Source organism: Paramisgurnus dabryanus, chromosome 3, assembly GCF_030506205.2.
Source record: "Paramisgurnus dabryanus chromosome 3, PD_genome_1.1, whole genome shotgun sequence".
NCBI lineage: Eukaryota > Metazoa > Chordata > Actinopteri > Cypriniformes > Cobitidae > Paramisgurnus > Paramisgurnus dabryanus.
The window spans coordinates 20,941,171-20,956,453 of NC_133339.1; the positions used below are offsets into that span (position 1 = coordinate 20,941,171).

The following is a 15,283-nucleotide window of genomic DNA, read 5'->3' on the forward strand; positions in this document are numbered from 1 at the left end:
CCATAACCTGAAGGTAGAAGTTGTTGTTCACAGTTCTGATCTATGGTTATATACCAAAATATGTAAGTGTATTAAGTATCTCAAAGCTTTTGACAGAAATAGAAAACAAAGCCAGAATAGATCAAGGGTCAACAAAACAGGAAATGTCCAGTCCTTATTATTCTGCTTTTTGCATAATAATCTTAATGTTTTGTCAGTGCGCTGTAATGCTAACATGTAATGTTTTATTTATAATTTTTTTATCCCTGACCTCTAATGCACCAAGCTCTATACGTCCAATATGTAAATTAAGCTAATTGAAGCTGTTTTAATCAAAGCAAGCAATCGTTAAAACACTTATATAATAAGTTTTTATTTGTTAACATTAGTAAATGCATTAGCTTAGTGGTTCTCAAACTTTACTGGTGTGCAGCCCCCCCTTCTGTACAGTCATCCCTTCATGACCACCCAAAGAAAATGTATGACATAAAACATTCCAAATCTTTGGTTTAATAGCCTTATTTTTCTGAGGTTTAATTACAAAGAATCTATAATAAATAATTTATTTTATAAAATTTCATTAATCTGGGGCCCCCTGGCACCATCTCAGGCCCCCAGTTTGAGAACCACTACAATAGCTAACATTAATTAACAATGTGCAATATATTTCTTCAGCATTTATTAACCTTAATGTTTCATTGAAATTAGTTCATTGATAACATTACTTAATATACACATTGTTAGTTCATCTTAATAACTAACAATAACTAACAAATACAACCTTATTGTAAAGTGTTGCTAAACAATCACAGACCCACAGATTGTATTGTCACAATTTAACACAAATATAGCTGCTTATTTAAGCTCTTTCTAAGAAAACGTCTGTATGAACACTAAATGGTGAGTACTGCGAAACGTGTCATGTAAACTCTGTTTCCTGTTTTTTTATGTTGTCTCACAACAAAAAATAAGGGAAACTCAGTCTAACTGTTTTTAACCATGGAAATGAATCTCGTCATCAGTAGACTTTATCAGTTACATGCTGAAACAACAAAGCGTTTTTTTTTTAAACAGGCCAAGACACGTCTCCTGCGAAGCAAGGGATGGCATCCCTTATCAAGGACTCACTGCACAAAACTGTACCTTTTTTGTCGCTGGGGCGGTACCCCAAGGTACCGTTTTGTACCTTTACAGGTATATAAACATAATACAATGTTGTACCTTTTGAGGTACATTACTGTTTCTTAAGAATCTATTGTGTACCTTTAAAGGTACAGTTAACTGTTTTGTACCCCCTAAAATTTTACTTAAAGGAACAGTATGTAGGATTGTGGCCAAAACTGGTATTGCAATAACAAAACTTGTGGCTAAAACTGGTACTGCAATCACCCAACTGGTGGCCAATACACAAAATGACAACATAAACATCAGTTGAGGGCTGCAACTCCACTTTTTACATGACAATATCCTGGCCAGACCACTGTTGTGAGTGATATAAGTATTTGAAATGAAATTGATTTCTTAATGTCTAGTGACATATCAGAGCCATTTTATGATTAATTGATATACATTTCTTACATACTGTTCCTTTAAGGTACACAATTGGTCCTTATGGTATAATATTGTACCCCATAAGGTACAACATTTCAATGTGTTGTATAACCATAAAGGTATACCCCAGCGACAGAAAAAGGAACAACTTTGTACCTTTTTTCTGACAGCACAGAAAGTCCACAGACTGACAAAACTGACCTTTCTTACACAGGACATCAAAGACCACCTTCTCGCTTAATAAACAGAAATGAAGTCAAAATAATGTTGTGCTTATGGTTTAAAATAGCAAAAAAAAAAAAAAAGGATAAATAAGTGGGAAATCTCCACACCGATATGAAGTTCTCTCAACTTGGATCTCGGACTGGTTAGTTAATGTATCTCACAAACACTGTAACATTGATCAAAGGCAGAGCCAGAACCTGTCTGACAGCTTTTGAACCCTTGGGTGACGCTCCCTTGAGTTAAACGGCAGCTGTGCAAAAATGATAAAAACACTAATACGTGATTCATCGTGCAGTAGTTGTTTAAACGAATCACGTTGGAATCTGCAAAAGCTGTATTTGGCGGGAAGCTGTGTCCTTCCAGATGAAAAAGGGTGCTAGCGTAGAACAATTGGAGGAGGCCGTTCCCATTGAAACACTGTTTAAACACGGAAACCCCTTGTTTTTTTGAAGCCCGGCTTGCTTTGACCTTGCTGCGCTGTCTGGTTCTCTCACAGGATGTTCACGACAGGGGAGAAATGCGTCTGTATGTGAAGTGTTCACTCAAACAACCACACTTTTAAGTTAGGTTTCAGCTCTCCTGAAATTTTATTTGACCTTTTGCCACATCTGCCCAAAATCTTCAAAATCCTGATAACGTATAGAAAGTGATGTAGAAACAGGGGTGTGTAGGGTTTGGGGGGAGGTGACCAACCCCATGATCGAAACTACCAATTACCCACCACTAATGTTTAAAGGCTTGGGCGGTAATACGGTATACCGCGGGATCTAAAAATAGCAAAGGTATCAGTTTCAATACTGTCATACGGTCATAAAAACAATGCACTTATATGGCAGATAAGGATCAAATATAAAATATACTTTTTTTAATGCCTAAAAATGCGTATGTCACCACATGACAGCGTGGAGGACTAAGAGAGAGAGGGGGAAAGATGGTGAGTCGCGTACCGTGCAACACAACTTCTGCAGTATTTCAGGTTTCGACCGAACGAGAAGGCCAAGGCGGTAAATATGGATGAGGCAATTTGCAAATTGTCCAGCAAAAAGTTCACCGCGAATAGGTCTATTTGCACTTTTTATGAGCTGCTCTTTGTTATTAAAAGTTGTTCGTGCGGTGTGATTTAATTTAATTGATTTGTGTGCACGTCTCTCCGCGAAAACTGTTCTGGATGTTTATGTTAATTTGATTCTGTTTGACTGTTGTATTTCACTTTATAATATTATATATTTCAGTATAAGTGTTTGCTATTCAGTTTCTGAAGGGTTTAGGCACAAGCCAACAGTTTGGTGACGCTTCTGAGTCATAATTTTATAATTATTCACGGTAATACCGTATACCAAGCTAAAATAGGGAGGAGGTTTGACTGTATCAAAATTAGGATACCGCCCAAGCCTAGTTCAAACCCAATCTACACACTTGGTACACTCTAAAAAAACAAACGGTGCTATATAGCACCAAAACAATTGCTTTGGATCGTAACGATAGAAGAACCATTTTAGTGCCATATAGCACCGGTGAAGAACCAGTGAAGCACCAGTGAAGCACCAGTGAAGCACCAGTGTAGAACCATATAGGGGCCATATAGCACCACATATGGTTCTACATAGCACTATATGGTTCTACACAGGTGCTTCACTGGTGCTTCACTGGTGCTTCACTGGTTCTTCACTGGTGCTATATGGCACTAAAAATGGTTCTTCTATCGTTACGATCCAAAGCAACTGTTTTGGTGCTATATAGCACCGTTTGTTTTTAGAAAACACAATATCTCTTAAAAACTCAAAGGTGACTCCGCTTTATTGAAAATTAAAGGTGCACCCAAATAAATTAGAACTTGGTGTGGTGAACAGGCTAATATCTAAGTCAATACTTGCTGAAAATAACATCTCCAAATCTCATTTGTGCTTGTGTGCTCAAGCACGTCTGTGCCGGGTTTGAACAAGTGCAAATTAGATTTGGCAGCTATTGCCGAAAGGGCGAGATTTTTTTCAGGAAATAACTATCATGACACTTCACACAACTTACAACACAAGTCGCGCGGATTACTTTTGAGGTCATTAATTGTATTTTTCGTAACTATTTACATTTGTTCTCTAAAAAAACACCACTCTAACTGTATTCCTCATACACGTTTGGGACGACACGAGGCAAAACAAATGATGACAGAACTCTTATTTTTGGTTTGGCTTAGACGTAGCAGATGCGAACATGCTTGCAAATGAAGATTCCGAAAAACGTGCGATTGGAATCCAAACAAAGCGGTGACCTCAGATGTTATAATGGTTATTCTTAGAGGTTATACGGCACAGACCAAAGGCTTCAGGCAGAAATGAGATCCTCCCTGGAATGTGCCGTGTACTCACAGAGCTGGACCAGATCTGTGGTGTTCCAGTTTCCCTCCACACCCACCAGCCCAGTCACCTCAGGAATGCAGAAAGAGCACTATTGCTTTCTGTCAAGTATACAACCGAGATTATAAAAGTCCAAAATAAGGGATGTTTTGATCATACGTACTGTACTGTGAATTAATGTAGGCTATTAAAGTTTCCCAATAAACCTGAATTACCTGTTTTTGAGAGTGCTCAAATTAAGGGCTCCGACAATGAATCTAAAGTAACAACAATCCCTATTATGTTCACTTCACCAATCTTGTTGACTGTTGCACTCAGGTGATCAACATGTGACACCCACGCCAAACAATATCATGCATTGAACATATAAAACTCAACAGCAGTTAAACCTGCTGACAGCATGCGCTGATATTCTCCTCTCACAGCACAAATAAAGATCGCTTACTGTGGTTTCAAAGCAGTACTGCTTCTCTTTTGAAACTACAACATGTGTATAACAGCAGGAATCTGTTTTTATCACACAGGAACACAAAAAAGGAAGGTAGCTGATTTTTTTAAAAATCACTTGCTAAGGGAAACACTCATATAAGATATAAAAAGAGGTAAACAAATTGTCTGCCAAAGGTACAAAGTACTCTGAAATAATTATTAAACACATCTACAAAGTATCCCATACCTGCTTTGAAGGAATTGGAGTGCCATCCTTTCTCTCTCTCTTTCTCTTTTTGTTCAAGTTACATTTGTAGGTTTCCCCTCCTGGTTTTCTTTTTAAATTTCCTTTCTTCTGATTAAGTCTCCCGATGTAATGAAAGGTTCGGTCTTCGTCCCACAGCACTTTGTTGTCCCACCTATAGCTTAAAGTTCCAGCTCTGACAGTTGTCATTCAGGATCGGTGAACATCCGTATGTGTGTATGCTTGAATGTGGGTGGGTGTGTATACACGCTACAGCTTTGTGCCAGTTTCAGCTTGCCTGCCTCCACTGTCTGCATTCATTTCCTGTTCCAGCACTCACATCACAGCTTTAAAAGAGTGAGACAGCAAGCAACAGGAAGAGAGAGGGAGAGAGAGAGAGAGAGAGAAATAAGGGTATGGTACAAAGGAACATAATTACATTCATCTTTTCTTAACCAGTTAAACAAGCACATCAGCAGATACACACATGGCTGAGAGTACAGGTGTCAAGACATGATTTAACCCATAAATGTACATTTCGGATGTGTAAAACATTCAGGTACTGTCAAACTCCTTATAAAAATCACTGGGCTACAAAAGCAAGTTGACAAAATGTTTCTGTGTTCAAAGCACAGGAAATATTCTGGCAAATATATACATCAACTACAGTTACATGACATAAGTTTATCATATGGAGTAGATGGTATTCCTTGTCGCTTATGGTGGTGCCCCTCCTCCCCAGATGATTACTAGAACCTAGTAATAATTGACTTACCTGCAAACAAAAACACGTCATTTGTCCGGTTACCCTATGTGAAAATGTTCAAGGGTTATATTTTTTAGTCACTGTGAGCAGTAAACGAAGCAAAGCAAAACTATATAATCATACATGGCTGTTAATCTGATTTATGCTTGATGTGAGTTCTCTATGCAGCTTCTATGAATAAAACACAGCGGTTGATTCACACCCATTTGGGCCCTGGTGGTTTCTTCCCTCCCTTCCAGTTCCCTCTGATCAATTTTAGGCTGCACAAAAACAAACCACTACGTATTCACTACGTAGACTCACTGAACTGTGTGTAACCAGGAAAGAAGAGGTTACTACTAAACCTCAGATCTGTGAGCAATATGCCCAACCCCTGAAAAAAAATCATGAGTATGTTTACTGGGTGGGGCAATATGGACTATGTACTTTCAATGATGTTTTATTTGTCTCTTGGAATAGATTGTCTTTGCTTGAAAAAATGTGGGAACGTATTTTTATTACGATATATAGACGAATTAGCTGTTTCCTTTGACCTCTTAGTGTATCAAACGAGGAACAAAGCATGCCAAATGTTAAATGATTCACTGACAACCTTTCGCAACTGTCACTTTAAGTTTCCTCGGTTTGTTGGTTAACCCTGAAAATTAGATACACTGCTAAAGCCAGTTTAAACTCACACTAAATAGAAAACTAACTTTAGTTTATAAATCAAATGTTATTGTGCATGATTATATATGACAGTTTTTAACGTTTTACCTTAGAAATCATATTTGGCCCATTAGCGCGGCTTTGCATGGAACAAAAACGAAAACCAGAAACTTTTGATGTTTTGCAAGGTATAGAAACAAAACCAGAAACTTTAAAAAAATATATGTTCCGGAAGAGAATGTTTTATTTAAAATAATGGTAACCGGTTAATACCGTTATTTTTTCGTTCTTTGACAATATTTCTGTGCAATATGACTCTGAGAAATATGAAGCTTGTCACCAGCAAGTAGTCTACTCAAGCCCAAGTCTCTAATGCTCAATCAAAAGAGATAAATTGTAGGCTACCAAGTATCTCAATATTTTTTTTATACTAATTAGTGGTGTAACGGATCACAGTTGACCCGTGGTCCGTACAGATCACGACCCACGGTTCGGCTTGCATGCGATTTGCGGATTAATATGCAAATTTAAATAGGGAAAGTTTATCGTTTGCACGTGTTTCAAAGGCTTGCAAATATTAACACTTAAGATTTTAAAGGAACAGTTTGTAAGACATTTATATCAATTAATCATAAAATGGCCCTGATATGTCACTAGACATTAAGAAATCATTTTCATTTCAAATACTTATGTCACTGACAACAGTGGTCCGGCCAGGATATTGTCATTTAAAAAGTGGAGTTGCAGCCCTCAACTGATGTTTAGAGATTGTTGTGAGATTGCAGTACCAGTTTTGGCCACACTCCTACAATTTAACCACAAAAAGGCGCTAAAGTGAGCAATTTTCTGTACGCACAGATGCACATGCGGTTGAATGTCCGGTCCAACTCCAATCAAACATGATTATCCCTATATGCCCTACAACTCTTGATGTATAAACTTGAGAGAGAGTTACGCTACTGTGTCTCATACTGTAGTCCATTAAAATACATTTGGCAAATAAAGCACTGAAAAACAACGTAATTTTCACTTTATGTGGAGTGACTGTTTATGCTGCATCTTTGTCCCGAAGCGCCATTTGGAATTCGTCCTCCGTCTGTGTGAGTGTGCATGCATACACGGAGAGACGCGTTTCAAAAAGCAAGCAAACAATCTTTCTGTTTTTGACAGGACACATGCAAACAAAATGAAATCTTGAAATACCACAGTATTCTTTTTCTAATAAAAACATTTGTTGTTTGCCAATAAACGACATGGCAGAAGTTGTCCTTGTCTTAATTCATGTGTAATGCTGAAACAAATGTAGGTATGTCAGAATTACAGTTATGCCGCTTACAAAATGTAGCCTTTTAAATGTTTGATCACAAGATAGAGACTTAAGGAAAACTATGTAGACTAATAATTTAAATCTGGTTCAAAGCCCTGCCCATTAGTGTCCTAAAACAAGTTAACAAATTTAAATCAAGGTGTGTGAATTAAAAGGAATCACCAGGTTCTGCGGCACACTGAACTGCAGTTAAAAATGCATAGGGCAGTGTTTCTCAAACTTTTTCAGCTTACAGCCCCCTTGTATACAGTGCAACCCATACGTGCCCCTCCCCCCAAAAAAAAATGTATGACATAAAACATTCCCAAACTTATTATTTTAATTAACATATAGTGCAGTGGTTAATATCCTTATTTTTCTGAGATTTAATTATAATTTTATTAAATTATTTTATAAAATGTCATAAAACAGGGGCCCTCATCATGTGCCCCTGCCTGTGAAAACCCAACCAAAGTTATTTTTGTGATCTACTACATTGTGGTTTTCTACATAAGATCAACCTACATAATGCAAAGAACATTTTGTGAAAATATAACCTTGACTGAAATTGATTGAACTGAAATGAAATTTGATGCTCAGTATCTCATAATTAGATGTAAGATTATGAGACTTATGAGATTTCACAGACAGGGTAACATATATCTTTGTCTTTCTCTCTGCAGTCCCCTGTCTTCTACATCCTCTGGAAGGAAGCCCTCTCTTTCCTGTTCAGTGAGCTAAGCGACAATAGGTTTCCTTTACTCAAACTATCTCATTTCCTGTCATGGATTTGCACGCTTTTACCTCAAACTGAGTTAAGAATGAAGAGCAGGTATGTTACAGTAACGTGCTAGAGTGAGTTTGAGTGTGTATGTTTGCTTTCATTGTGCATAATTTAGGACACACGGTACATCTCAATCTCCAAGACAAGCATGCCAAGTTGCTCTTAAACAAGTGTGAACATGTTTTAGTGTTCTGTGTCTGTCTGTGAACAAGGAATCTTTTTACATTTGAGGCTGTATGACAGAAAACGTTTCAGAAATGTCATGGAGAAAAGTGTTATACAATATTCCAGTGTAATGAACAGCATAAAAATGTAGTGTTTAGCTACTTTATGACCTACAGTCACAACTCAGCAATATGATACATAGTTTCATAACGTCTGTAGCAGATAAATGTGGGATATTACATTAACGTGTAAGAAACACGAGGCAGAAAAAAAAACAACGGAAAACAAACATTAAAGCAAAAATGTTGTTCACTCACCTGTACAATCAAACGTCACTGTGTCGTGGTGTATAGCAATGTTGTGGTGCCCCCTGCCGATAGAGAAATTGTGTTATCATATATCAAAATCTTTTGTTGGTCCTCGAGTAGCATCTGCCTGCACAACCGGAGGCTGCAGTTTCGCTAGGTGGCGCTGTCATAAAAAAAACTAGGGTCCAAGAACTGCGGTCCTGAAACTGCAGCCTCCAGTTGTGCAGTAAATAATATTGGGTCCTCCTAGACTTTCCTGTAAAAGAAACTAATTCAACTCTGTAACCATAATTAACCCTTAAAATGGACCCCCTAACGAGTTGTAAGTAAAAAAAACCCTTAACCCAGTCTCAAACTTAACATTGAGCCTTAAAATGCTCCTGCAATCTAATTTGTTTATAGAAAGTTTTTTTAAGATCCAACATTAGCTGGTACAATCACATTTACTGAGTGTATTGACCAAGCTAACACTGTCATTAAACAGTAAACTTGAAACTTAAAAAAATAAAAATTATCAAAGCGCTCACATCACCAATCCTGTCTCTCTGATTCTTCATGTGTCGTGGTGTATAGCGATGTTTTGCTGCCCCCTACCGATTAATCTTTTATGTGGTTGTTCCTAGAACTACATCCATGTCAAAGAAACAGTCTTAATGCAAAATATAATCATAATTTACTAAATAATAGTACACAAGCCTCCTAACCCAGACCTAAACTTAACCCTCCTATTATGTTTTGGGTCAAATTGACCCCAAAGCTACTTTGACATCTCTGAAAAAATATGCAAATTGTATTTTTAAACCTTTAAGGGGACATTTCACAAGACTTTTTTAATGTCAAATAAGTATTTAGTGTCCCCTCAAGTTAGCTCAAACACCTAATTTATTATAGCATATTAAAATTGCCACTTTGTAGGTGTGAGCAAAAATTTGTCGGTTTGGGGTGTGTCGTTTTAAATGCAAATGAGCTGATGTCTGCACTAAATGGCTGTGCTGTATTATCCCCTTCTGACATCACAGAGGGAGCCAAATTTTAATGACCTATTTTTTCACATGCTTGCAGAGAATGGTTTACCAAAGCTAATGTACTGGGTTGATCTTTTTAACATTTTCTAGGTTGATAGATTTTCGTGATATGTCCCCAACTTTTTGACCTACTTTTTTACTTTTCTTTGATACTTTTCGACTTGAACTTACTTTTAGTCACTTTGGATAAAAGTGTCTGCCAAATATATAAATGTACATTAAGTACACACAGTGTTCCTGTAAAACTGATCTTATAAGTGTTTTTACTATTAATATGTGAAAAACTGTTCTCAAATAAAATAAATGTTATATATTATTTTTATTACTACTTTTTTTTTACTAAATATATACACTTAATTTATGTGCTACAAAAGATACGTTTTTTTTTTTTATAGAAATTAATCTACTAAAAAACAATTTATCTATATAACAAAATCAAAATATATATTTTTTCCTACAATTTCATTTTAAATTTGAAGTTATTAAGCATATATTTAACTATTTGGAGTCAATTTGACCCCAAACATTAAAAGTGTTGCTAAAATTTGAACATACCAAGAGGGTTAAATCTAATATTGAGCCTAACATAATCCTGCAATCTGGTTTATGGAAAGATTGTTCTCTTCTTCACCGTCGTTGAATGTTTGAAGAAATTTTTTTTTTAAATGTTACTTTAATAATAATAAATTAAAATAATAAATGATATATAATAAAACATAATAATATACATAAAATTATACATTAACATTGATTTAATTCTGTTGCGGTTTGACTGGCAAACATTAAAATTAGAATTAACAACAGCTACATTTTCTTGGCCCAATTTTGTGTCTCAATACACAGACAGACAGATGCAGTGGGTGTGACGTCTATTTAAACATAAAATAAAGAAAAAGGTCTCACAAATTCGTAATATGACAAACTTTTAACATCCTTTATTGTTCCTAGAAAGAATAACAAAGACAAATGAGCGCATATTAAGCAATGATTGATGCGCCCATATTGCGTCATCATGCAAGGTGCCGTAATAAAATTCCCGAAGGAATTCTACTCAACATATCGGGTTGCCTAATAGCCGTGACATGTGTCTTAAGAACTAGTCTGACCAACTAGCAATTAGTTAGGGCTTTAATCAGCCTCACTATTTTGATTTAAAATCGACCAATCCACCTGTAACATATCCTACTTAAAGTTATGATCAGTATTGGAGAAAAAAAGATACATGATACATTTTTAGAACTATCGTCTTAGAAGTTTATGCAATCGGCCACATGTAGTTAACACATGAAAGTGAAAATGAAAAGCTTTGTATTTAAACAACACCGGAAACAATGCAAAATTACCACCGACATGATCATGTTATGACATCACCAAATACAAACAGCTTGAATATGTGACATCATACAAAACAAAACAAATACTGAAATATATGTTGTATCATACAACTATTAAATCTAATCTGATATATATTTTATGATACGTAAACGAAAATAGGTCACTTGTTATAATAAAGTCATATTTTTGTGATAGACCGTTTGCTAAAATCATAAGGACCAAAATATAACCTTGATACCTTTTAATAATGACTAAGTAAGGTAATGTCAAAGTTGGAAATCAATAGCCGAAATCAAAAAGCTCCTAATCTGCATTCTCATGAATTGCGTTTAATAAAAGGACTGGTTGTGAAAATCCCTGTTGGACTCAAGGGAATTGGTGAGGTAATATCACTCTCATTAATGTTTTCAACGTGAGATAATGAAAGAGTTGCACGTGACTATTTCACTTTCTTCTTTTGAAAATTCCTGCCGGGCTTCCCGCCTCCTACATGGAATGCAAATTTGGTATGGTGATTCTTTCTGGAGTATATAGCCAGTGTCTTGCAACAAACTTGAGTTCATTTTTCGTTAATATTGGCACTGAGCACTACCAAATATACAAAGCGATAATGAAAACTTTGTTGTGTTTTTTCTGGCTCATTGTTATCCCGACCTTGTTTGCAGCATCTATTATGAGGGAGCAACCGCAGATCTTGAAAACAACAATCAGACTTCTACATGACCTGGTGAGTGTGTCTGTCTATCTATTTGTGTGTATGTGTCTTGTGTTGGGCTGATGATCTAAAAATAAACAATATTATCATTATTGGATGTGAGTCTACGAATTATTAATATTGGCGAAAAGCATCATAGGCTAATCTATTAATATAATATTTTCTCCCACAGGGTAAAAAGAAATGTCATAGGGAGGTGGGAATAACTTCTTTTGATCTCTCATCGAGCCTTCCAGAAAAGGTACATCAGATTATGAAGTAATTGTTAAATCTGGATACCATAGCTTTCGTTTCAGCACAACTTAAAAAAAACTGCACGTATTTTAAGTAAACTAGAAGAACTTGAATAGCTGGTTCAGGTGTGTTTGATAAATGTTTAGTAAGGTAGACTATAACACATTCTCCAGTATCATTTGGTTTATCAAATGTCACACTGGCGCAACCCCCCAAAAATCACTTTTTATTAATATTCATTGTCCAATCCTTAATAAACTTTTCAAATGCCTCCAAATATTTCCCGTATATGATTTGGTTATTGAATGAAGGTTTAAAGAACGGAAATAATAAATGGCACATCTGTTGTAAGTCAATGATGCTTTTGAATCCTGTATGTCTAATAATTATTCTCTTTTTGAGAACAGGCGCAAGATATGCAGCCAGCACTGCAGATAGCATTCAATCACACCTTTGAGATTTTTAAGAAGAAAAAAAACCATCGCCACTGGAATTCTACTGCGCTCAATCATTTAATGGCGTTCCTCCACAGGCAAAATATAACACATGAAAATTCCGTAAGTCATGGGCATACCTGTATAGTTGGGATTGAGACAACATTTTCCACTGAATAGTCGACACTTTACCACTGTCATTAATTTAATATATCTATCTTTAAGATCCAGATGGCGAGCTCTGAACTTGAGACGCTGGTCAAAAACTTTGAGAAGCTCGATCAGTTTCTCACAGAGCAGGTAAGAGACTAACAACTCAGAGCAAATAGACGCATTAACGTTTATTAGATAATGTCTTCAATATTAATTATATCGGTATTAATGTACTGTATACTTTTCTTTCTTACAGAATTTCAGTGTGTGCGCGTGGGAGATTGTGCGCAATGAGATTTTGGGCGTCATGGGTGAATTCAGAAAAAAACTGTGAACTTTTTAATTTAAAGTTATTTATATTATTTATGTTATTTTATTTATTAATATGCTAATGTTATTTGCTTCCATTTGCACTATTTGTAAACTGAGTGAACGAATGTATATGTAGCTACAAATGAAGGAAGTTGCGACTGACTAAACTAAGACGAACCATTGCTATGAAGAAATATAAATGAATGTAAACTGGAGACCAAATGAATGTATAATTTAAACATATGTTTTGGACAAATATGTGCAATTTGTAAATGTCACTTATTTTTTACAATTAATAAAATGTCAATGTAAACCTGCAGTGTCTCTTAAATCGTTTTCTGATTACACCATTTAATATTCAGGGAAGCTGGGGCAAGTTTTCACACTGTTCATTGTTAAATCTATTTTTGGGGAGTTTTGTCAGACAAAAAAAGTTTGTTTTGTTTTATTTATTATGTGATACTATACTATACTATACTATATAATGTATAATATTGTTTAAGGTTTGAACGCTCTGGTTATGTGCATTATCATTATTCCGTAGAAACGTAGACCGACAGCTGTGATCGAAAGCGATCAAACGAAGATAGGTATCGATGAGTAAATTAGCGGACGAAACTCGCAACCCACTAACACGCAGATGTTTTCTCCCCATCACATTCTCACTTTTTTGAGTATAATACGCTGAATCCATATTGTTTACTTCTTTAAAACACACTGATTAAAAATTGGGGTGCAGTGAAAACAAAAAATATCGTCTGCTCATTGTTTTAGTGGTATGCAGAGGAAAAGCTGCCGACTGCAAAGCTTGGTCGAACACACGTCACTGTCAAATGTAGACAAAGCAGAAGACTGCATGGACTAAATAATAATTCATTAAATGCACTCTTTCTGTGTCATTATCGTTCAATATAAATTGATAATTATTTTCATTACATTTGTATTACTGCCCCGCTGCATCTCCATTACTGCGTCTGCGTCTGCGTCTGTGTTGTTTTGGCAGCCAACCACTTGATACATTGTTTCTGAAAAAACTTTATTGTTTGAATAAAAAATATTTTTATCAACATCATTAAATTTTGGTTTCTTTGTGTTTATTTTATGAAGCCTTGACAAGTATGGAATAGTCGTTTCATAGAAGCAATAAAAAAGCCATGGTTAAATTTACAAACTAAATGTACACGCTTTGTGCTAAACCACGGCTTCAAGGGGCCTATTACTTCTATAAATGGCGACCTAGTTTAATAATAGTTTTGCATATAAGAATCAAAATTTTTGAAAAATCATTGGTTCACACACTCACAATAAAGGTACCTTTTCAAAAAGTCCACTTGGGGTGCATACTGGTACCTCAAAGTAGACATTGGTTTCAATAGTACATATTAGGACCGTCCCACTTGACAACTTATGTACCTTTACTTCTGAGAGTACAATCTCATATATTTTATTTTGAATTAAGGAAGGAATAATTGACAACGGGTAAAATTATGCAAGATAGGCTGATGCACACCGGATGTGTTAATGCGTTACACCGCGGGTGTGCATTATTTCAACCCAACTGACTGGAGTTTATTATTCCGCTTATATGGTACACTCTCAGAAAAACAGGTACAAAAGTCGTACCTTTTGTCACTGGGACGGTACCTTTCAAAAAGGTCCTAATTTGTACCATTTAGGTAGGCTATATGTACTTTTGAGGGACCAGAATGTAGCCTATACTCAGCGTGTAGGCTACCTTAGGTACCAATATGACATGTACCAACGTGTACTTTTAAAAAAAGTATACCGCCCCAGTGACAACTTTTTTACAGTCATGAACCTTATAAAGTGTGCCACACCATAAAACGTTTTTCTGGCGATTTACTTCGCTTTTTATTGATTTTTATTGTCAATAAAACGCAGTTGCCTCCGTTGCTGATTTCGGAGATTTACTGATTATTTTACTTCTCTTTTTATAATTATTATATTCATTTATTTCAATTTATTTATTTCGCTACCACACATGTTTATGCTATATTTGTTTAAATTAAATAAATCATTTATTCCTTTTAAACTTCGCATAGAGATATGGAAATCTAATGCTGTAGACAACTTGCCAAGGTAAAATCACTTGTCTCTTTTATTGACTTTCAAAAACTGATTCACATTTTTATTTCATCACGCCTGGATTATTGTAATGGCCTCTATATAGGACTAAACCAGGCCTCTATTTCTAGACTGCAGAGGGTCCAGAATGCAGTAGCTCGTCTGTTGACGGGTACACGGAGGCGGGAACATATCACCCCTGTTCTCTCCTCTCTTCACTGGTTGCCTGTACAA

At 35.9% G+C, this 15,283-nt stretch overlaps 2 protein-coding genes across 4 annotated transcripts in view; one reads left to right on the top strand and one right to left on the bottom strand.

Moving 5' to 3' along the window:
- arhgap27l (Rho GTPase activating protein 27, like) overlaps positions 1-5,126 on the bottom strand; it is a 31,924-nt gene extending 26,798 nt beyond the window's left edge. For all 3 annotated transcript variants that reach the window (XM_065252736.2, XM_065252734.2, XM_065252733.2), the window contains exon 1: positions 4,783-5,126. The gene's annotated coding sequence lies outside the window, so the exon portion shown is untranslated. The remainder of the gene's footprint in view (positions 1-4,782) is intronic.
- Positions 4,085-12,986, top strand: LOC141281962 (interferon alpha-5-like). The gene is made up of 6 exons (XM_073814115.1): positions 4,085-4,214; positions 11,782-11,843; positions 12,004-12,072; positions 12,473-12,622; positions 12,725-12,799; positions 12,909-12,986. The coding sequence occupies exons 1-6, from the start codon at positions 4,085-4,087 to the stop codon at positions 12,984-12,986; spliced, it is 564 nt and encodes a 187-aa protein (XP_073670216.1).
- The last annotated feature ends 2,297 nt before the right edge of the window (positions 12,987-15,283 follow it).

Excerpts from the sequence above, each read along its gene's own strand:
- LOC141281962 (XM_073814115.1), top strand. The coding sequence starts at position 4,085 with ATGAGATCCTCCCTGGAATGTGCCGTGTACTCACAGAGCTGGACCAGA. Across the intron at positions 4,215-11,781 it reads GCACTATTGCTTTCTGTCAA|CATCTATTATGAGGGAGCAA; the intron begins GTATACAACCGA and ends CCTTGTTTGCAG. Across the intron at positions 12,623-12,724 it reads ATATAACACATGAAAATTCC|ATCCAGATGGCGAGCTCTGA; the intron begins GTAAGTCATGGG and ends TCTATCTTTAAG.